The sequence below is a fragment of the Megalobrama amblycephala genome, linkage group LG1 (assembly GCF_018812025.1).
Source record: "Megalobrama amblycephala isolate DHTTF-2021 linkage group LG1, ASM1881202v1, whole genome shotgun sequence".
Classification (NCBI taxonomy): domain Eukaryota; kingdom Metazoa; phylum Chordata; class Actinopteri; order Cypriniformes; family Xenocyprididae; genus Megalobrama; species Megalobrama amblycephala.
Window position 1 is genome coordinate 68947278 of NC_063044.1, and position 24826 is coordinate 68972103.

General features: G+C 37.8%; 1 protein-coding gene across 1 annotated transcript in view; it reads left to right on the forward strand.

The window, feature by feature from the left end:
* Positions 1 to 572: 572 nt before the first annotated feature.
* The window catches only part of LOC125276231 (NACHT, LRR and PYD domains-containing protein 12-like), a 43453-nt gene continuing 19199 nt past the window's right edge, over positions 573 to 24826 (forward strand). Inside the window, exons 1-4 of the mRNA XM_048203761.1 lie at positions 573 to 656; positions 17729 to 18007; positions 18482 to 20285; positions 20665 to 20838. Coding sequence (XP_048059718.1) covers positions 17749 to 18007; positions 18482 to 20285; positions 20665 to 20838 — 2237 coding nt within the window. The 5' untranslated portion in view covers positions 573 to 656; positions 17729 to 17748. The remainder of the gene's footprint in view (positions 657 to 17728; positions 18008 to 18481; positions 20286 to 20664; positions 20839 to 24826) is intronic.

Genomic DNA, 24826 nt, shown 5'->3' on the forward strand with positions numbered 1-24826 from the left:
TTAGTTCATATTTCATGGTGTCTCAAAATAGCACAGTTGAGTACACTTAGATGTTCTTAACATGATCTTAAGAAGTAGTAAAGAAGAATTTTTAGTATATTAAGTACAAAATTAGTGTGCGAAAATAGAACACTTTAAGTACATTATAGAAGTGTACTTTTTTTCACCTGGGCTCTCAATGTTAAACCATGCTGGGGTGCTGTCAAAATAGTTTGAATGAATCCAGTGTAGCATGAACCATATATTCGCTGCCCAACAATAAATCTAGGAATTTAGGAAGGCCAAGACCACCCAAATGCCTTGGTTTCTGCAAGACACTTTTTCGAATCTTTGGAGTCTTGCCTTTCCTTATGAATTGAGAAAAAGAGCTATCTAGTGTGTCAAAAAAGGACTTTGCGATCAAAAATAGGGATAGATTGAAAAAGATCTAAAAATTTAGGGAGCACGTTCCTCTTCACACAATTAATTCTACCTACTAAAGACAAAGGGAGAAGAGACCAACGGTGAAAATCCTTTGTGAGTCTGACTCTCTTTCTTCTGATTATTATGTGTCTTCCTGAAAAACAGTTTCACTTAATTTAAGGAAGTCAAAGAAATTCCAGTTCAACACGACAGTTCAAAGGAGGAGAAAAGAAGATCTACAAATATTATCTGAGGTGAGTGTTTCATCTTTCTTTAGTTGTGTGTGTGTGTGTTATGATGTGTCATTGGTTACTTTGTGCTTCTGAGACTTTAAAGGTGCCATAGAATGGAAAATTGAATTTATCTGGGCATAGTTGAATAACAAGAGTTCAGTACATGGAAATGACATACAGTGAGTCTCGAACTCCATTGTTTCCTCCTTCTTATATAAATCTCATTTGTTTAAAAGACCTCCGAAGAACAGGCGAATCTCAACATAACACCGACTGTTACGTAACAGTCGGGATCATTAATATGTACGCCCCCAATATTTGCATATGCCAGCCCATGTTCAAGGCTTTAGACAAGGGCAGCCAGTATTAACGTCTGGATCTGTGCACAGCTGAATCATCAGACTAGGTAAGCAAGCAAAGAACTATAGTGAAAAATGGCAGATGGAGCAATAATAACTGACATGATCCATGATATCATGATATTTTTAGTGATATTTGTAAATTGTCTTTCTAAATGTTTCGTTAGCATGTTGCTAATGTACTGTTAAATGTGGTTAAAGTTACCATCGTTTCTTACTGTATTCACGGAGACAAGAGCCGTCGCTATTTTCATTATTAAACACTTGCAGTCTGTATAATTCATAAACACAACTTCATTCCTTATAAATCTCTCCAACAGTGTGTAATGTTAGCTTTAGCCACGAAGCACCATCAAACTCATTCAGAATCAAATGTAAACATCCAAATAAATACTATACTCACATGATCCGATGCATGCATGCATGCAGTATGCACGACAAACACTTTGTAAAGATCCATTTTGAGGGTTATATTAGCTGTGTGAACTTTGTTTATGCAATGTATTATAGTCGAGAGCTCGGGGGCGGAGAGCGCGACCAATTAAAGGGGAAGCATGCTGAATCTGCGCATTTATAATGATGCCCCAAAATAGGCAGTTAAAAAAAATCTATGTGGTATTTTGAGTTGAAACTTCACAGACACATTTAGGGGACACCTTAGACTTATATTACAACGTTCTAGGGCACCTTTAAAGCTGTGCTGAAGTCATACTGATGATTTTATTTGAGTTCCTCATGTCACGATCAAACAGATGATCAAGTGTGTCTTGGTAAGTGAATCACAGAAGGCAGATATTGTTGTCACATGCTGTGAATTCACTGTTTTCTCTGTTGTGTTTATTAGTGAGTCTGTGATTCCTCAAACAGTATTTCTTATCATGCACTCTGATCTCTGAGAGAGAAACTATCGCTCATCATCTTCCTGTCGTTTGCAGACAGTTTTGATATAATACTGCCTCCTTCTGTCTATATGATGAACTCATAACAGAGTCATTCATTGAAACCAGCAGCACTGAAATTAACTGGAAGTGTTGAACACAACAGTGTTGTAGAAATACAGAAATACCTCTCAAATATCCCACTGCGAAAATAAAGAAAACATAAATACATACAATTTGATTGGTTTTGAATGCAGATCTGTGAAATATGTGATTGGAAAAATATGCGATTGGAAAAATATGCATAAAACATGCTTTTACATGTGCTGAAAACCTATGAAGATTAGAGGCGTTTATCTGAAGTAAACTAAAACTGACAATTGCGAGATAAGTCTACCACTTTAATGAAAAAAAACAGCAAATATTTCGGTCATGTGACCTTTCTCAATGCCTAATAAACAATACTCAGCCATCTTAAAGGGACAGTACACACAAAAATGAAAATGTTCTATTAATTTACCCTCAGGCCATCCAAGAGGTAGGTAATGTTGCCAACTTCAGAACAGGAAAATAAGGGAGGGACACCTGAAATATTTGTACTGCACCACACAGTGGCCCTCATTTATCAAACGATCGTACACCAGAAACTGTGCGTACGCTCGTTTCCAAAAATTTGGCATTTATCAATATGAGTGTGATCTGTGGCTGCGGTCAAATCTCACGTCAGGTCTCAGCTCGTGTATGAACGTTTTTGAGCGGGAACTTGTGTGCTGCAGTGGCGTAGCCACAGATTTCTGATCGATTTGTTATTCTCACGTTGATTTGTCAGATACTCTCCATTCATTTTAACCAATAAAAAGTTGGAGAATCAAGAACCTCTGACTGCAGCGCACACAGCTTTCTTCTGGTCGTTATTGTTAATTTGAGGCAGTTTCGTGGTGTTATTTGCTCTCACTCAGATAATGCGTGTGCAGCTCAAACTTTGTTCCATGTAAATCAAACATGCTTTTTCTCTAGAATTGTCTTCTCTCCTGGACTCACATAACTGACTGTTACAGGGTATCCGCGGGGCATTAAAAAGCATTAAAAGTCATTACAGTTTTTTTCAATTGCTAACAAGCGTTTAGCAATACTTAAAGTACTTTTTCTAAACTCTTAACACAGCAACACACATGCATCACACAATTAGCCAAATAGTTAATTTTCTCCCCACAACCATATTTTGTTAAATAAGCACAAACTCTACATTTCAAAATACTAAAAACCTTTTTCAACACATACTAACTCTATCAAAACACAGCAAACCTGATTCAAAATCGAGTCCTTCTGTCAAACACTAACACTAGTTTTCTATACAACATATAGTCAATCAAAGTGCAATGACTGTCAAAATACTAACAGTTGATGGCATTATGGAAACTGCATTACTGTCATGTTTCAGTTCTACCAACAGAAAATATGAAATCCATTGTTTCCTTTTACTGCAGTAAAAGTAGAATGCTCACATGTAAGCCTTTCTTCATTTTTGGTTAAGGGTTGAGTGTGTGCATTCTTGGCAACATAGTAACTATCTAATGAGTCATTACATTATAGAATGTACAGTAGAAAAAAGAAGAAGAAAGTAATAGAATTGCTCAGGGCAGACACTGGTCAGATGAGTCCCCTATGCTGAACTTCACTTGGCCCTTCTGTTGAAATCTCTTTCTGGGGTTGGATGTGTGGTGTTGATAGTGCACCCATAGTGGATGGGATGGTGTTCCCTTGTTAGTTGGTGCCCTTCGCAGACCACACATTCTGCATATATGGAACAGTGGTAGTAGAATCGTTGTAGTGAAAGATTTACATGAAGCGTTTACTGAAATGAAAACATGAAATTGCTGCCACTGATCAACAACAAATCCAACATACATGGCCTTTGGTTTCTATGGAACTTTTTTTCTGCCACAGAATTAAAAAAGCATGAAAGGTAATTGTGACTTTTTATCTCACAATTCTATTTTTTATTTTGCAATTGTGAGTTACATCTCACAATTCTGACTTTTTTTTCTCAGAATTGTGAGATATAAACTATAGGAATTGAGAGAAAAAAATAGAATTGTGAGATAAAAAGACACAATTATCTTTTTTATTTTCTATTCATGGCAGAAATAAGCTTTCATAGGTTCCATATGTGTAAGGGGGAAAACCATAGAGATGCTCAATCCAGCACACATTCTTCCTCCTCTCCTCTACCTCTTCTTCTCCCTTGTCCTGATCCAACTTTTCCTTTCCTCCTTCATCTATACCTCTCCCTTTCCCAGATATTATTTTCTCTCTGCTCCTCTCTGTGTTGTTCTTCATCCACACTGAACAAATTCGATTCAAAGAGTCCTATTTTACTGTGTGTCCATGTAATGAAAATAAATTCAACCCCTGACTATGCCTCCAACTGAGATTGGAATTTTGGAATTTCTAAATATTTCAGTGATCTGCTAATTAAAAATGTTTAATTACTGAAAATTGTTTCAGTATTTGTTTTATACTTTTTTCCAGTACTTTTATAGTACTGTTGTTGTTGTTGCAAAAGTAAAGGTTTTATACTATATTTAATGATTGGAGCATTGGGTCTTCATTTCTGACTTGCTGTGTTTAAGCATTTGCAAATTAGATGAGAAAGATCCATGATTTTGGTATGGGGTAAGCTTATAAGAAAAGAAAATGTAAGCATTTTAAAAACGTGTTAATTGACTGCATTTTGTGTGAAAACGACATGAATTGTGTTAATGGTATGGCCACAACAGACGGATGTTCTGCTAAATGTGTTTAGAGTTTTGAAAATGTGACTACAGATTGGACAAAAGTATGTTAGCAATTGAAAAAAACTGTAAATGGATTTTGCAAAAATTAAGGCCTTGAATGGCATTAAAAAGCATTAAATTTAATTTCTACAGGCATTAAATTTTTTAGGTAGTTTTGAAGAAAAATAATATTACCAGTTTATTTTGAATAAAGCCTAAATAATGAATAACTCTGATTTGCTGTCGCAAAATGTACATTGGTGTGATACGCACACGGATCCAGTTTGGTAATTGCCTCCGGCCGGTGCGAAATTGCGGTAATGCCGTTTTGGACAGTGGCGCACTGGGACCTGGAGACAAAAGGCTGCATCAGTGTTTCCAACTTAACGCGCTTTCTTGGAAAAAAGTCGCAAAAGGGGCCTGAAAAGGCGCTGTGATGAATATAGAGACTTGCTAACCTGATTCCGAGACCCCCTGGTACTGCCTCACGAGCGCGAGATCTTGCTTTCCTGCCGCTGCTGCACCTCCCTGGTTCAGCAGGGCATTCAGTTGAGAGTGCGCGTTCTGTCAGAGAACAAATAATACTATACTATTGCTTCTAACCTGAGTGATCATTTTACATGTACATATAGCCAAAATCATAGCAAATGTATCTTATGTGTATGGTGTATTTGTCAGACAACGTCTCGATTATAAATCAGGATTTTAGTGCTGTTAACATGTCAGGGCTTGAACTTTACTTTCGCGACCGGACAAGGACCTGATTAAAACGTCAAAAAAACAACTTAAAAAACAAAAACAACAACTTGGGAATCACCAAAACGCGATCATGACTAATTTTATTACATTTAGTATAAGTGGCGATCGATAGTGGATAATAATAGGCTGTATAATGTACTGACGATAACAAGGTTGCACTGTTGAGGAGAGGAGAAATGGAAACATGGGCGAAGCGCACACAAAAAGAAACTCAGTTAAACATATTGCGGTAAAAATTCAAAATGTTTTTATAACTTGATACTGGTAAGCAAAATCACACAACCAAGACTGCTGTTTTCCTAAATAGGCTACCATCACAATTAAAAACGTGACACTGATTTCATACAACAGTTCAGTTAACAAATAGTTCATATTAAGCCACTTTTATTTTAGAAGGAGTATTGACTGTTTTTGTTCTATTTTAGCAGCAAAAAATAGTTTAGAACAAAGATAACAGAAAAGCGCAACACTCAGCCTTGTTTTCATTACTGAATGATTCAGCGTTTTGAACGAATCGGTTGAGTCAAAGATTAAATTAACCATTAAATGCCTCATTCTTGAATGAATCAGCCATTGGAATGAATCGTTTGAATGAATGAAACACTCATTAAGACGGTAATTTGATGCCACCTACTGGTGGTTTAGTTTCATTTTTAAAAGTAACATTCCCTTCAACATTTCATATTTGTATTTTCAAAAAACTTTTAAAACAATCCCATAACATTATTTAATGCAGTTGTAGTCAATCAAAAATATGCAGATTTACATATGTCAAAGCTGCAATATTCTGAAAGGACAACAAATTATTTTTTTCCACCACCACAACCACAAAAAAAAAAAAAAAAAAGAAACAATTTTTTTTTTTTTTTTCCCCTGGACAAGCAACTGTTTTACTCTTACAAGTGAATGACCGATTTACGCATGTCCACATGACAATGCTTGATGTCGAGCCCTGTATGTAATCTTAATGGGCCGCGTTTCAGTCATCATTTCATGTTTTCTGACAACAAAAACGGAAAAAATATATAGATGAAACAATTTTATTTGGAATTTAGCTGTATTAAAATGTATTATGTGAGCAAAAGGGTAGTAGCAGCAGAGAAGCAAACAAATGTAAAGGGCTGACACTTGGCAGAATTCGAATGCAACAATGACCTGATGAATTTTCTAATTGCCGTATGTCGGCATCTATCGACATTTAGCTGTGTGTGTGTGTATAATATATATATATATATATATATATATATATATATATATATATATATATATATATATATATATATATATATATATATATATATATATATATGTGTGTGTGTGTGTGTGTGTGGCATTAAAAAATTTTAAATTGGCATTAAAAAGGCATTAAAAAGCATTAAATTAGATTTGATGAAACCTGTAGAAACCCTGACACCTATAAATTGTAAAGAAATTAAGTATCTTTTTATATAACTACATGTACAAATTATATTATTTTCAAACTTATCCTACTTTAGTCAGCCAGCTCTCTAGATAGGTATTTAAAAATATTTAATATTTTTTAAAGTTAAGTGCTTATTGTAGCCTAAATAGATGCTTATTGAATTATTATATTTAGCGAACTACTGATCATCAAATAGGACTATATCAAAGAGTAATCAAAATGGCTCAGGGAATTTATGACTCTGAATAATTTGTATTTTTTAGAATAGAGATCACGGTTTTTCCACGATTCAAAAAGTGAATTACACAAATCAAACAAAATAATATGTAGGGCTAATTTACTTGAGGTTTTGACAGAATGTTTTATTTAATGTTCAAAATTAATTTATGAATGTCTAAACTGTTATAGATGAGTAATATTTTATTATTATTATTATTATTATTATTAAAGAATTCATCATGTAAAAAAAAAAAAAAAAAAAAGAATAATTTTAATTCACTGGTCGCCACCTACTGACATAAAATTATAACAGCGGGCATAACTAGCATAACAATATAATCCCGGCTACCGCAGCATCTGTATAAATTTTACCTTGAAAAAAAAATACAGATAAAATTTATATGTAATTTATATAGGCCCCCTCATTTTTAGAAGATTAAATTAGAATAGATGCATTTCTTAAAATACCACAAATGTTTTTTTGTTTTTTTTCTCCAGGGATTTAATTTTGGATGCGCAAATGGCAACATCAAAAGTTGTATTCGTTTTCTTTTTTTTATTAAAATATTTCTCTTCATTTTCTTAAATCCAACTGATCGCGCAGGCACCTCACTCACATATCAGTTCTAGCATTGCTAACTTTCAGCCATTTATCAGCAAACTAAATGCAGAGAAAGTTAACACTCCTCAGTTTAAATGGACCGCCATGTTTTACGTGGATATTGAATGAGTGAAATAGAAAGCTTTTAAGTTTAAATAAGTTTAAAGTTTAAATAATGAACAGTAGTTCAGCAAGAAATAAATATTACATTGCGAATATGAAAACGTTTGGATTCTTCCCGAATGAGAGAGGTAGGCTATGTGAGCCCAATTCAGTTTTGCTTTAAATAAATTCATTTCTGCTTTATAATGAATGCCACTAGCCTAATTTGTGTTTCAATATATAGCTACTTATTTTTCATTCTTGTTTTGTTATGAATAAAACAAATTTAAAGGATTTTCTGTGGAGTGAGGCTCTAAAATAACCAAATTATTGATTTGTATGTGTGTAATGTTTGTGTTTAGTTTTATTTAAAAGTATTTTTATTTAAATTAATTTTATTGTTTGAAATTACGAGGTTGAGGGGTGATTTTAGAGTAAGATAAATTTCTTTTAAATGCATTTACTTCCTCTCATGGCCGGGTTACGTTTCTCTGTGTTGTAAACTGTAGGGCGAGGCTTGTAAAATTTGGGGCGTGATATTTAAATGACGATTGTTTTCAGCCACCACACTTATCATCACCCGGTCATTCCTGCGACAGAATTGGCCGCTTACGAAAGTAAGACTCCAGACTCAGTGTCTGCAGTTAAGGATGTGTATAAAAGCTTCTCAGACACATTTGTTATGCTTAACCTATTTATGTACAATTTAATCTAAAAAAGAATTTTAATGTCATTCAAAAAAATGTCATGTTACACACAAACCATTGTTTAAAATAACAATTTATCTGATATAGAAAACTTTTGAAGCATTGTAGATTAGACAAAAGTTTGATGTTCAAAAGTTTGGGGCAAGTAAAAAATGTTAGGGGGGGATTAAAGAAAGTAATACTTTTATTCAGCAAGGATACATTAAATTGATCAAAAGTCACAGTAAAGACATTTATAATGTAACACAATCTTTCTTTTTCAGATATATCTTTTTTTTTAAACTTTCTATTCAAAGAATTCTGAAAAAAAAAATGTTTTCAACATTGATAATAATCATAAATGTTTCTTTAGCAGTAAATCACATCAGCATATTATTCCCTCAGGTAGATCATGTGTTCTTGCATGGCCAAAACTGATTTGTTGAAATCAAAATGCTGACAGTGAAAGGGATTTGCCTTGAAATTTGCCTTGGGATTTGCCGCTCGAAGTGGGAGCGACCTGACGGCAGAGGATTCTGTAGTTCGCAAATCAAACATGATTTGTCCCAAAATAATGATACATTTTTAATTTAGAGTTTGTTATTCGTGTTGCCTTGACTCTAGCGTATGCCCACGACAGTCTATTCCTTTTTGCAGGTTTATCCATATTTGCTGTTTAATCCATATTTCCACATGCCAAATCGACCGAACAGCACCTTGCCCTTTTTTTTTTCGTTTCTGTTTTTTGTGGAGGAATTGGCGCAGTTGCGTAACATATATACTGATGCGCGTGAGGGCTGTGATTGGATGATGACAGGTGTCGGTGATCATTCTCAAGTGTCGTGATCAGCACTGCTGCTGTTGTCACCAGTGGTTAGATCAGTGTAAGGGAAGACATGTACGGGACAAATCAATTAGGCCCAATATAAGGGACTTCCCAGCTAATATATTCTCAACAGTGTGCAGCGTGAGCTTCCTGTCACATGATGACGTATGTGCAGGAGCAACCTCACATGTCAGCTGATGCAGGGCGTATGTTCATCAGCAGTACCAACGTCTAAATCTAAGTTAGCTAAAAGTACCGGACATCTAACACTAGACAACGTGAAAATTTTTTTGTCAGTCTGTAACACAGTTCGTAAATATGGGAAGGAGGCGGGAACCGGCGAATATTCAATAAAACTTTAATTCCAAAATAAACAAAGAACAAAACGAAAGAAATGCCGGCAGACCCTCACGGACGTCTGCTGGCCACACAAACATAATAAAACATAAAATAAAGTCCAGGCCTGGTCCTCTCTCGTCCTTCACGGTCGTCGCTCCTCCTTTTATGCTCCCGGAGCTCCTCCGTGAGAGACTCAAGGCCGGTGCGCCTCCCAGGTGATGCTCGTTATCACTTGCGTCACCGGCCTCGCGCCGTTCCCTCACGGCTCTCGCACGCCCTTGTCGCCACATACCCCCATCGCCCCTCGCAGGCCAGGGGGGTACTCCCGAGACTGCGCTCTACTCCCCCCCGGGGCCTGTCTCGGCGGCCGCAGCACCTGGGGGTAAGGACAGATGAGACGAGAGAAAGGAGACGGAAGCAAGGGGAGCGGCAGGATGAGAGAGGGGAGAGGGGAAAAAGAAGAAAAAAAAAAATCTGGGTCCGGTTCCCAGACACATTGCCGCTTGGTCCTCAGCCTGCCAAGTGGCTCTTCCTCGCGGTGCCATGCGGTGGCACTGGACCCTCGGTGGACGGCCCGATCCTCGGCCGGCGATGGCTCCTCCGGCTGAGGGCAGCCGGCAGCCAGTTCCCCGTCCCCTGCTCCTCCCCTTCATGGCGGACGCCAGCAGGCTCCGGCCCACGGCGGACGGCGGCGACTCCTCCACTCCCTCCTGGACGGCAGCCACCCCACCTCGTCCCAGGAGCACGGCATCCGGGTCTCCATCCCACCTTTCACCAGGCTCCAGCACCACCGCCTCGGGCAGCCTCTTGCGGTCTTCCCACTCCCGCACTGCCCGAACTCCGCAGCACCGCGATCCCCCTCAGCAGCGAGGGCTCTCCGACAGCATGTCCCTCCTTCCTCCCGGGTTTCGGCACCAATGTAACACAGTTCGTAAATATGGGAAGAAGTAGGCGGGAACCGGCGAACATTCAACAAAACTTTAATTCCAAAATAAACAAAGAAGTCTATAGCGCCAGAAGTCTATACCGCAGTCTATAGCGCCAGTCGCTAGAGCACCTCTTGAGTTCAGGGTAGTGAGGTTTACACACACAGCTCTTACTGGCCTACGTCTGTTACACACACACGTTAATACACGCAAACTATTTGAGTATCGCACACAAAATTATCCTACCCTGATCTAATATCCATTCATTCATCTGACATTACCACATTCACACACATGTATGTGTGAGCTGTCTTTAGTCTGCAGTGACCCTGCTTCAAATGAATCTTTCTTTGATGTTCTTTGTCACAGCCTCCAGATAAAATATTATGACATTTTGTTTTGGGACTTTAATATTCTCACATAGAAGCAGATAAAAATGTAGAAATATACTGTAGATGTTACAGCACAGACACATATAAATCATTCATTTTGTGTATATACATTCATATAATTAAAGAGTAAAGTAATGCGTATTTGGCTTCAAGCTCTGAATATTGGTCCGAACCCAGAGTACCCCCCCCCAAATTTTTTTTTTTAATTTTTAAAAAAAAAAAATTCCCCCACAAAAAAAGGTATTCTTGTCAGTTCATAAAATTAAGGTTAAACCACTGCAGCCACTTTTTTAGTATCTTTCTGGACCTTAAAAGTGGTGATTATATTGCTGTCTATGGACAAGTCATATTATCCATAGACAGCAATATAAAGACATTCATCAAAAATATCTTAATTTGTGTTCTGAAGGTCTTACGGGTGTGTAACTACATGACAGTGAGTAATTACTGACAGAAATTTAAATTTAGGGTGAACTAACCCTTTATGCAGGGCGGGCCGAGGCCTTGCTCTGTTGAGCACTAGCGCAAGTTAATGAACACTAGCATGTGTGTTAATAATCGTCATCTGTATGTCACACTGGTCTCCACGCAGGAGTTCCAGAAGGATAAATATAGGAGTGAAAAGAGAGACCAGGCCAGGGACATTTACATTGTGTTTTGTGTATGATTATATGCAGCAGTCATCTGTGAGGGGGGAGCTGGTTTTGTTTTTGTTTAGTTTGTTATTAAAATTATGCTGTAAACCTCATTACATTTAATGATTTTCATCATTTTTTGTGAACTTTCTATTTTTGCTCCATATATCAGAAGCTTAAATTGACAAGGCTTTTTAAATTAATGCAAAATCTGAGGCACAAGCTGTAAAGGCTCTGCCCACTTCAGTGAACTAATCCTTAAAAGTTTAGTTCACTTTCAAATGAAAATTATCCCAAGCTTTACTCACCCTCAAGCCATCCTAGGTGTATATGACTTTCTTCATTCTGATGAACACAGAAAAATATTTTTTAATATATAATATTTTTCAAATTGTGCTAATCAGAAAGAGAAATATCATATACACATAGTATGGCTTGAGGGTGAGTAAAGCTTGGGATAATTTTCATTTGAAAGTGAACTAATCCTTTAAGGAGTCACAGAAAAACATCATGTTTTTGCTACCACTCAAAAAAAAAAAAAAAAAAAAAAAACGACATTTACAGAATTGCATTATAACCGTTTCTGATTTAACTCAACCAAAGACTAGTCATACACTTATTTACAAAAAAAGGAAATCTACTGCAATAACAATCTGTTTAACAAAGCATAACACAACTCAGAGACTCATATGGAATGCAAAATATCATATTTATATTAAGAAGAGAAATGAAAAAAAAAAACATGCAAGTAAGCATAGCAATGGTTATTTCCTTTTGACCTTGTACACAAAAAGAGCAAAAAGGTACACAAAATTCAAGACAGATCTTGTATGGTCATGAATGATGACAGTATGAAATGTGGTGAATAAAGTCTTATCTGAGGTCCATTCAAGTTCTCACAATGTCCAATAAGTTCTCCAGCCAGTTGGCTGCTATACTCAAACATCAGAGTTCATGATAGATGGGTATAAATGTGGTATGGAACAGTTGAAGAGTAGAGTTAGGTTGAAGAGATTTTGTAGTACAAAGGAAAGTAAAATCTTTCCCACAAACTTCCCTTCAAGGACCATCCTCCAGACCCCATACAAAAAGCCCTTCTACAAAATTAAAGATATAATAAACAAATAATCCAAATAACAAATTCTCACACTTCCAAAGCCAAATGAAAAGATAAATTACACACATTTTATACACAATATAACATCACTTACTTGGAGTTGAGCATTTAAAACAAATTTCCCAACCAGGAATTAAGGTGCACATGGCAAGGCCATGCTTTAGCTTTTGCATGCTACCTCTCCTTCTACCATATTACCTGACTTATACTAAAACACTCTAGTGCCCCTAGTGTTGAGGAAGAGCAACAACCCCTATAACAGGCTTGTGACTGATATATATCACCCCCGTCATTGGATGATTGGACACTCCCATAGAAAGGCTTCAAGTTTTGAACATGACAAGTATCACAAATGTCAGGATTATCAGGAAAGGAAATAGTATAATTTACAGGGCCCAAACACTTACAAATTTTAGCAGGACCTTTCCATTTTTGGAGACAGCTTAGCCGTGAAACCATCATCAGCTTTCGACAGAGGGTGGGTACGAACCCAGACGAGATCACCTTCTTTATGGATAGCCTGTTTTCTTCTCAGGTTGTAGTAGTGTCTCTGCTTAGCCTGAGCTCATTGCACTTTCTCTTTAACAAGCTGGATGAGGCTCTCCTGTCTCTCCACTGTATCGTATGTGGGATTGCTAGGATTGGGTGGCTTTGTTAGAGCTCTTTCTAGTGGTCCTTTTAGTTTACGTCCCAAAGCAATTTCAGCTGGGGTAAATCCAGTACTCTCTTGCCAGGCAGTGTTAACGGCAAACCTGAACTCTGATAGCCTTTTATCCCAGTTACGATGAATGTCTTTGACATATGAAGCTATCATGGTTTTAAGGGTCTTGTTAATACGTTCTGTTAGGTTGGTTTGCGGATGATATGCAGTGGTCAACTTTTGTATGACACCCCATTGTTTGCATACAAGATTTAGGAGATTCGAGGTGAATTGTGCCCCTATGTCAGATACTAGATAGATCGGAGTTCCCCATCTCGTAAAAATCTCATCAATGAGGATGCGCGCTATCTGAGGTGCTTTGGCCGCACGTAATGGAAACAATTCAACCCATTTTGAACAATAGTCTACTATGACTAACAAATGTTCATTCTGTTTTGGACTCTTTGGAAAAGGCCCCATTAGGTCTACACCCAACATGTGTCCAGGCTCAATGACAGGAGTAGACTGTAGGTAGCCTGACAACTTGGAGAGGGTTGGTATATACTTCTGGGATGTTTGGCACTCCTTGCAGTATTTCCATACATCACTTCTCAAGCTTGGCCAGTAGGCAACTTCCATCAATCTCAACAGCGTTTTAAGTCGACCCAAGTGTCCACTAAGTGGGTTGTCATGTGCATATCTTAAAAACTCAGGTCGTAAACAAGCAGGTATTACCAGCAGTAATTTGGGCCCTTTTTGTCCATCCGGGACACTATGGAACAGGAATCCATTTTGAATAACATAGTGAACTCTAGATGGATCTGGACTTGTCTGTAAATTAGCCTTTTTGACTCAACTCTTGTGCTTCTGGGTCATTCTGTTGTGCTGTTGTGATATCTGACCAGTCAACAGGTAAATTGGCCGAGACTCCAGAATCTCTGGTGGCTTTAACCACAGCAAGCATGTGTGTTGAGGTAGTGTCTAAACTTCGGGATAATGTATCTGGGACAATGTTACACTGTCCTTTTCTATACTTCACCTGAAACTCATAGCCTTGAAGTCGAATTGTCCAGCGAGTTAATCTGGATGAAGGTTTGGGATGTTGGAAGACCCAAGTTAAAGCGGCATGATCAGTGATTACCTCAAATGGAGTTCCTTCCAAATATGCTCTCCATTTTTCTATAGCCCACACCACTCCAAGACATTCCTTTTCGGATACAGAGTATGACTGCTCTGCTCCTCGAAGCAATCTAGAAGCATATGCGACCACATGTTCTTGTCCATCAATCTTTTGTGTCAACACAGCTCCGAGACCAACTTCGCTCGCATCAGTTTGTACCCTGAAAGGCTTACTGAAATCAGGAGGGATGAGTACCGGAGCTTTGGACAATCTTGTTTGATTCTTTCAAATGACTGCTGACATTCTTCAATCCATGTCCACGTGGCTTGCTTCTTCTTTAGGGAATGGAGTGATGCGGCTTTTTCAGATAGATTTGGAATAAAACGGTGGTACCATCCAGCAAATCCTAAAAATCTTTGCAACTCTTTGAGAGACTGAGGTACTGGGAAATCACATATAGCTGCAACCTTAGAAGGGACTGTTTTTACTCCTTCAGTCGATACCACATGGCCCAGAAAGGAGAGAGATCGTTGCACAAGGTTGCATTTCTTGAGATTCAACGTAAGACCGGCTTGTTGGAGGCAGCTAAAGACTTGATTCGGGTGTTGTAAGTGTTCTTGTTCATTTTTTGAATACACTACTATATTGTCTATGTAAACAAAGCAACAGTTCCCTCTAATGTCTTTGAGAACACACTCCATCAACCTTTGAAATGATGCTAGTTTTTAAGTCCAAACGGAAGACGCAAGAATTCAAATTGTCCTGCTGCTGTTACAAATGCAGTCTTTGGAATACTGTCAGGTTCCATTTCCAACTGCCAGTATCTGCTCTTCAAATCTAGAGTACTGAATATTGATGCTCCATGTAAGGACTCCAATATGTCTTGGATCTGGGGCATGGGATAACCATCCAAATGGGTTTTTGCATTCAGTCCCCGATAATCCACACACAGTCTTAAATCACCTCCTTTTTTTGGTACAATGACTACAGGTGAAGCCCATGGAGAGACTGAGGGATGAATAATATTCTTACTTAACAGCTCTTGAATTTCATTGTCAATGAACTGTTGTCTGGGTACTGACACTCGGTATGCTCTCTTCCTAACAGGTATTTCATCTGTTGTGATGATTCGGTGTCTTACAATTTTGGAGTGACCAATTTCGTGAGTACAGACTGTTGGCCAATTTCTCATCAGACTTTCTAGTTGATTTTTAAATTGATCAGTTGAGTCTGCTTTCACGACCAGTTGGTTGATGGATTGTCTCTACAGTCATTTGAGGTGTAGGTAGTGCAAGATAGAAGTGAAGTGAAGGTTTGGAAGATTCATGAGACCACAACGGAAACCTCTGCACAATACCATCATCCATGGGAGAAAAACAATATTGTAAGTTCTTGAAATCTAATATTATTCCTGAAGTCATCAAGAAATCCATTCCCAGGATAACTGGAACAGTCAAATCAGAGTCTCTCATTACATAAAGGGTTAACTTGAACATCTTGCCTTGTAGTTCACACTCCCAGTCATATTTTCCTAAAGCTGTTTGGCTTTGGCCATTTGCTAGTAGAAAATTTTGTCCATTACTTGACTTCCATACCTCATGATTTTTCAGTTGCCCCCAGCAGGATTCCTGAATCAAAGAAAGTGTACTTCCTGTATCGATGACAACTTTTAAGTACCTATTTCTCAGCAGGATAGGTAGGGTAATCATGTTTGGATCTTGTATTGAAGTACTTTGGACTGATTGCATTACTCTCATGTTAGCATGGGGAGGTTTAGGAACGGTTTCTCTTAAGTTGTGACTTCTTTCTTTGAGCCTCAGAGTTAACATTATTCCAATGTCTTTTTGATTCCTCCAAATCTTTCTCAATTTTATGTTCCTATTCTTACTAATTCACCAACATCTCGTACTGTTCCTCTAAGTAGGCTGGCTAAACGTGGGTTACAGTTTCTAAAAATGGACTGCAAGATCTCTTTTTCGGACATATCCTTTTTCCATTTTAAATAGAGGGCTCTGTAGTGAAAAGCAAAATCTCGTATGCTCTCTTGTGCACCTTGTTTTCTCTCTAGGAGCCTTCTAGCCGTTTCATCTTCATAGTCTTCATTCAAAAATGAACACAGGACGACTTGCTTAAATTGTTCCCAGGTCTGTACATTTCTCTTCTCAGCTACCCACCAATCTTTTGCAGTGTTTTTTTAAAACAGAGGTAAGGGAAGCTAGTATTTCATAGTCAGATAGAGGTCAGATGACTAGATATTATTCACATCTCTCAATAAATGCAACTGGATCATCCTCTTCTGCTATCAAAGTTTGGAAACTCTATTTTTACAGGTGGAACTGCAGAAGGATTTCCAGAACCAGACAACTGAGTGTAACTGGGTTGAACTTGATAGGTTTGGTTAGTGACTTGGAAAACTGAGGGAGGCCAGATAGAGCTTTGGGTTGGATGAATTGGAGTTGACTTCAGAGGGATGAGAGATTTGAACTTATTGTCAAGCTGGATGTCTCTTCATTTTAAACAGTCTACCATTGAGCGACCCAAGTCTTGGATACTAAGTTCAAGTTTTTGCTGAATTCTAGAACATTCCCTCTCCATTCGATAGGTTAGTCTGTCTTCCATCTTCATGTATCTACTCTCCACTTCGACCTGGGAAAAACGTTCACCCACCTTTTTATTACACTCTTCCAGTCCTTTTTCCATATTTACTAGTCTCTTCTCTAGCTGTTCCAAACTGTCCATCATCGGCGATAAAGAGTTGAACTCTGGTCTTTCTTCCATTTCAAGTAGTGGAGGTGGTGGAAAAGAAAGGTCATCAAGAGACTCAACAACTCTTTCCTCCTCATCTTCAGAGTCGATATAAAGTTCACTGAACGTGCTGATGAGCTCTCTAATAGGTTCCCTCCTGATGACAAATGGTTCAGTGGTAAAGTGAAGCTTGGAATCCGGTTCGCACTCACCCTCTGTCTCAATATGCTGATTCTGAGTTGCCATTTTCTATAATATCAAACAAACAACAAACATTAAATGCAATAGAGTCCCATCTGGGGTGCCATTTATATAACCGTTTCTGATTTAACTCAACCAAAGACTAGTCATACACTTATTTATAAAAAGGAAATCTACTGCAATAATATAATCTTTTTAACAAAGCATAACACAACTCAGAGACTCATATGGAATACAAAATATATTTATATTAAGAAGAGAAATGAAAAACACATGCAAGTAAGCATAGCAATGGTTATTTCCTTTTGACCTTATACACAAAAAGATCTTTTCTCTTTTTTCCTGCAGCTATTAATCGGTGAAGGACGATGGCATCAGTTAAAGAGCTGCTTGAGAAATCACTGAATGAACTGGAGGAAGCTGAACTGAAGAAGTTTCAGTGGCACTTAAGGAATGATCATGAGAGTATATCAAAGTCTGACATGGAGAATGCAGATAGGTTAAAAACTGTGGATAAGATGGTGGAGTGTTTTGGACCAGAAGAAGCTGTGAAAATCACTGTGGAGATCCTGAGGAAGATAAACCAGAATGATCTGGCTAAGCAGCTGGAGAACAAACACAAGCAAGGTAACGTTTAATTTGTTGTGACTGAAATGTAATTGACAGGCAGTATGAAGACATGTGCCGCTGTTGGAGCTCATTCAGAAGAGATATGGGGTAAATAACAATCACTGCCTGTTCATGGAAATCAGAAAATATAACAGCAAGCAACAATTACAAGGCCAAGAAGATCAGCAGCAGATCTTAGTGTCTGATTTTACTAATGGTTACATGGTTTACAGTGACATTACTGCACTATCAGCATTAATCAAGTTGTTTCCATCACCATATATGTTCCCATCTCAAGCATAATCAGTGTAAGATGTGCATGTAAACACAATCGCGGAGCAAGAGTATATTGAATATTGCAGAAGTGCAGTTTTTATCACATGTGATGTAGTTATGTTTGTAATTGGAATTGCAGACCAGGTTACAAATTACACATATGTTTCATTAAGAATTTATGAAAATCATGATCACTTGTTTCAATCTTTTTTAAAGGCTCATCTGCAGATGGCAGACAAGCTACTCTTCATGATTACACAGAGACCAGCCGCAGACTGAAGAACAAATTAAAACAGGACTACAAGCGGATATTGGTTGGTAATTCGCAGACGGGTCATCAGAAAAACCTGAACGATATTTACACTGATTTATATGTGGTGGAGAATGAGACTGGAGGAAGAGTAAATGACCATGAGGTGAGACAGATTGAATTGAATCAGAAACAATATGATGCCAAGGACACACCAATCCAATGCAATAACATTTTTAAAGTCAATGAAAACAAAAAGGTACTGACGATGGGGATCGCAGGAGTAGGAAAAACTGTGTCTGTCAATAAATTCATCCTTGACTGGGTTGAAGGAAAACAAAATCAGGATATAGCCTTCATTTTTCCTCTGCCATTCCGTCAACTAAACCTGATTACAAAGAACTGCAGTCTAATGGGACTGATTCACAAACGCTTCTTTAGTGATCCTAAAGAACTGCCCTCTCTTCCTGAAGATGATGGTAAGGTCTTGTTCATTTTTGATGGGCTGGATGAATGTCGATTCACTTTGAACTTTAAAGAGGGTGGCAGAATTACAAATGTTCACAAAAAAACAACAGTGAGTAAGATAATAACAAACCTTATCAAGACAGACCTGCTTCCCTCTGCTCTCATCTGGATCACATCCAGACCAGCAGCAGCCAGTCTGATACCCCGAAACTACATTGATCAGGTGACTGAAGTGCGAGGATTTAATGATGAGCAGAAAGAGCAATACTTCATCAAAAACAGCAGTTCTGAGGTTTCTGGAAACATCATCCGTCATATAAGGAAATCCAGGAGCCTGTACATTATGTGCCATATCCCTGTATTCTGCTGGATCTCTCTCACTGTTCTTCAGCCTTTACTGGCTCAAGAGAGCAATGACAAAACACCCACAACTCTCACAGAGATGTACACAAACTTCTTACTTACTCAGCAACAACAAATGAAAGAAAAATACTGTGATGACCCTGAACCCAAAGTCAATGTAATGTCTTTTGATCAGATTATTCTAAAGCTTGGGAAACTGGCTTTTCAACAGCTGGAGAAAGGAAATCTGATTTTCTACAAAGAAGATCTTAAGGGATGTGGACTAGATGTCAGTGCAGGATCTGTCTACTCAGGGTTATGCACTCAGATCTTTCAGGAGGAAAAGGCTGTTTCAGCAAGAAACGTTTACAGCTTCGTACATCTCAGCATCCAGGAATTCCTCGCTGCTCTTTATGTGTTTTTGATTAGCAAAGACAAGAAAGAAAACCCATTTCTTCAATCATGGACAGAAAAACTGGAATGGAAACTGTCCAAAAAGCCACTTTTTCAGCTTCACAAGGCTGCAGTCAGTAAAGCTTTGCAAAGTGAGAATGGACACCTGGATCTTTTCCTCCGGTTCCTTTTGGGTCTCTCACTGGAGTCCAATCAGAGTGACCTGAAGGAACTACTGCCAGGACTGGAACTGAAAACAGAGAACCTAAAAAGCACTGCTGACTTTATCAAAAAGAAGATACAGGAGGAGGAATCAGTAGAGAGGACCATCAATCTCTTCTACTGTCTAAGTGAACTGAAAGATGACTTTGTGGAGGAAATCCAGAAGAATCTGAGCTCAGGAAATCTTTCAGCACAGAATCTCTCCTCTGCTCAGTGGTCTGGTCTGGTGTTTGTGCTCCAGATGTCAGAAGAGACTCAAGAGAAGTTTGAACTGCACAAATACAGAAGATCTGATGAAGCAGTGAGAAGACTGCTACAAGTAATCAAAAACACCAGAAGAGCACTGTAAGAGTCTCCGTTACAATTATTTATATACAGTTAGTCATTTTCATTGGGCCTTAATCTTACACAGGTGATTTGATGGCCAAGACTGTTCATAAAAAAATAGAAATGTAAATGTATCTGTGTGTGATATTAAATGCCAAGGTATCTCCATCATCAGACAAGCTGTGTCAGCCATCAGACAAAACTCAGGAACCTGAGCTTTACCCATTTTATTATTTTATTATAATTTTACAATGAATTAAAGAAACAAAATAATGTTTATTTTATAAAGATATTTTTGTTACCTTTGCTTACATCAATTCAGTCAAAAGTTTTTCCAAATGAAACCCAACCTAATAAACTTTACTACTGCATTACTGTTGTTTTGCTCTCTACACAGGCTACATAGTTGTGATCTCACTGCTCAGTCTTGTGAGAGTTTGTCTTCGGCTCTACATTCCTCAAACTCTGTCCTGAGAGAGCTGGACCTGAGTGACAATGACCTGCAGGATTCTGGAGTGAAGCTTCTTTCTGATGGACTGAAGAGCCCAAACTGCCATCTGGAGATATTGAGGTAAACTGTTTTAAAATAATTAACAAAATACTATCAGAATAAATGATTTTGTCACAAAATGTGGCATCTGCTCTCAATGGAATGCCAGAACAAGAGACAAAACAACATTTGAGGGAGTGTGCTATTTTGAAATATTTATACAGATGTCCATATTTTCAGAGTTATGCATATTGTGAGAGGTATGACCCATGTGGACAGCATAAGTCTGAGAAAAATATTATTAGAGCTGGATGGATTGTAGTGGACTGTGTAAAGATTTAAATTGCAAAATGGCCTTAAACAAGTACTAAATCTGTAAATTTTGCTAAATTTGAAAAATATTGCTTTTCAAAACCATCTATTTCATGCATGCTTTACTTCCGATAGCACTGAACAAGCTAGTAGTGCCATCTAGTGACTGTATATGGAACACCATTAACATCTCAGCCAAAATTCACAATTAACACAAATTGGCTGGTAATTTTTTTTATGAATTCATGCAATACATATTACATGTACATGTACAGTGAAATATAACATTGTACTGTTAAATACAGGCAAGAAACACTATAGACAACAACTGCAGCTGGAGGACTGCTCATAAGAATTAAGCTAAGGATGTTCTTCACAGCATTTGTTTCATACCTCCTCTTGATGTTAATGCAGAACAAAGCATGCAGTTCGCAATTTTGCACACCCCTAAGGCTGACATTGTTCCTGCTGCTGGTGTCTCTGTGCACATAAATGTCTGTCAGTGACATCATGTGAGGTCTCGGTCTTTGGTATCGGGTATTTTTACGAGTACATGAGTTTGGTATTGGCCCGATACCAGTATTGGTATCAGTGCGTCCCTAGTAAATACTGCTGCACATGAACACCTGTAAGTGAGATTCACTCATAAAGAGAATATGCAGCATGTACAAAATATTTTTACAATTTTGTTATGAGAAGTATTTATAAATCTTACCAACAATTTAAAAGCATTAAGGTGTGTCACTAGTGTTTTATTGTCATTTACTCTTTGATGACGGGTGCTAGGGTGATGTCATCTCTACCGCGATAGTGGAAGCATGTGAAGTCTGTAGAAACAACTGTTTTAGGTTTCTTTACATTTGCTATTAATATTTTTGTATTTCTGTTGACTATGGTACAGTTTATTAGGCTTTATATATAACTATGTTTGATTTGGTTCATTATCCTTTAACATTCATTTGTAATACAGTTTAAGGTATCATACGAGTAGTAATTACCCTGCAGGAAATGTCAAAAAATGATTGATTGACTTGACCTTTTGACCTTTATGACCTTATGAATTATGATATTAGCCCTCAGGATATTTCCCCTCCCCCCAAGGTTGACCTTTGACATGGGTTGTGAATATGTCCATTGATTCCCGGCATTTTTGAAATACCTATGATGTTGACCCGTAGGTCATTTATGATGTGGAACAAATTGATAATTTTTGAACTTTGACCGTACAAATCAGAATTCCTGAGGGTAATTTACGGAGTCACACATGTGTTGAGCAGATATCCGCATTCCAGCTCATCTCTGTGTATGTGACAAAAATAAGATTTTAATGAAGAAACAGCCAGATTACAATAACAAAAGAATGAACATGGTATATTTTATAAAATAGAATACCCATACACACACACACACATACACACACACACACGCATTTCAAAAGTGAAAAACATTCACATCTCCAAAAGATTATAACACACTGAATAATAAAAAACTAAATGTAATTTTACTAAATTTAATGAGAATGTTTATTATAGTTAAATATAAATATGAAATGGAAAATGTTCCATGTGTATGTATGCCGAGTGTTTAAACTTAGTTTAAATGACTGTAGTTGTGCTAGTGTCATTTCTAATGATAAAAATTTGACTGTGAATTATAACTTTCCTTGTATGCCTTTCCCACCTGACAAGCTTAGTCTCTATGTAAAGCTCTCCTTACCCATCATTCAACAATGTATGTCACATAACTGTAAAATGCGTTGTTCTATTTGGATTGGTACTGTGAAGAAAATACACCCCGATCCGAGGCTCCATAAATTATGCAAATCAAGCCACGAGACAAGACAAAGAAAAGTTTCTCCTGCCAGGATTGCCACGCATCTATTGGCTGTTTCACCCAAGGAGGCGTGTTGGCTTGTTTGTCCATAAAAGACAAGCACAAACAGTTTTGCTTTGTCTCTCGATTGTCTTTTGAATCATCCATCACCCTCTCTTGTGCATGTCTCTCCCGGACGTCTCAGGCGACCGCGCTCACATCCTGCACTCATCTTTCGGGATCACCATCTCCAGCAAAATGAACTTTCAAGTCCTCATGTTCAAATCTTCCCGTGGAAAAGGAAGAAGCCAACAAAACTGCAGCAGCACTGAACCATCACCTGTATCTTTTGAAACTCAGCACAAACTAATGCAAGTACCGTTTCTATAATGAAATTTTACCGTTTCTCTGCTGGCTCTCAAGGACTGTTAGTAAGTTTTGCTACTTGTCTTCTTTCTTTTCCTGCCTTTACTTTCGCTTCTGTATATATGTATATTCTCTGTGCATATTTAGCCGTATAACCTTTCTATTATCTATTTTGTATATTAAATACATTATATTCATGCCCGATTGTTCTGCTGCTCATTCATAAAATCTAGGTCACTTTAACGTTTTTCGATCCAGCACCATTGCTTTACGCCAGGGGTCTCAAACTCAAATTTGCCGGGGGCCGTTGCTGTGATTGACACCTCATAGGAGGGCCATTTTAATATTCAAGCACAAGAAAGCACAAAATTTATGAAAATTTACTTTCCTTTGCATTAGTTCTCATTTACTTCAAATTTCGTTTCTAAAATATTTACTTAACAAAATATTTAAACAGCAGTGTCTCTATCATTGTTACATAGGCCTACAGTTTTAACAGTTAGTGCAAATATTTTCCCTTACTTTATTTTAGCTTAAATAGCATCAAAATCTTGCACTGAACAACACTCTACTGAACAAATGCAATCCCTGAATACATTTGTACACAACTCAACACTCTGAGGTCTGAGGGTATCGCCGGCGATACCACCGCGGTTTTTTTCTTACCAGTGTGAAAGAGACTCAAAATACTCCGTTAATGTTGCACATACAATTAAGAGTTATACACCATTTTAATCTGTGGAATATCTTCTTTTATTTGTGTACACTCAGAGTAAAAACTAAATGTTGTGCTTTTTGTAAAATAAAGAAAACTAACATGATGCGTGATCTCTCGTCTCCCTCTGAAGGAAGTCCAATCTGATAGTTCTCAGAAAATGAACTGTAACTTAGTGAATACTAATCACAAAAAAATTACACTTATGTCTAAAAAAACGTTGAAATGTCAGGTTTTAAATCGTGTAAGTCAAATCGAAAACAAACATTCTGTGTTTATGTAATCTGTATGAAAAGAGAGCCATATCAGAAATCCGTGATTCAGCTCATTATCCACTAATGCGGCCACGCCCACGGAGGGAGCGCTATTCAGAGGCAAATACTGAGGCAATGCATGCATTCATCGTCTCAATCGTGTATTTATTGGGTGCTTCTCAATTCTTATTTGTGCATCCTCGTTTCCTTTCCTTGCTTCCTTTCCTCACGTCTTAGCTCCACCCCTCCAGGATGCGAGGGAAGGACGCAAGGAAAAGACGAGAGGACGGAGGAATTGAATCAAGTGAAATGATAAATCCTCGCTCCCTTTAGCGTCACTTCAAAGCGTCGTCAGCTACACTCGAGGGATCTACCCACATGTTGTTAAAGTTTGGTTATTTAAAAAAATATAATAAATATTAATAAAGTAAGATGCCTAGTTGAAATATGAGATATAAAGTTTATTTAATCTGTAAAAGTAAAGCATACATTTAAATTATTGTGACAGATAAGAAGGGGGAGGAGAATTTATGCGTGCGTCAGGTTACTCGATGAGAAAGACTTCCACAAAGGATGCACCTGTGTATCCTCGCTCATGACTCCTCAGGAA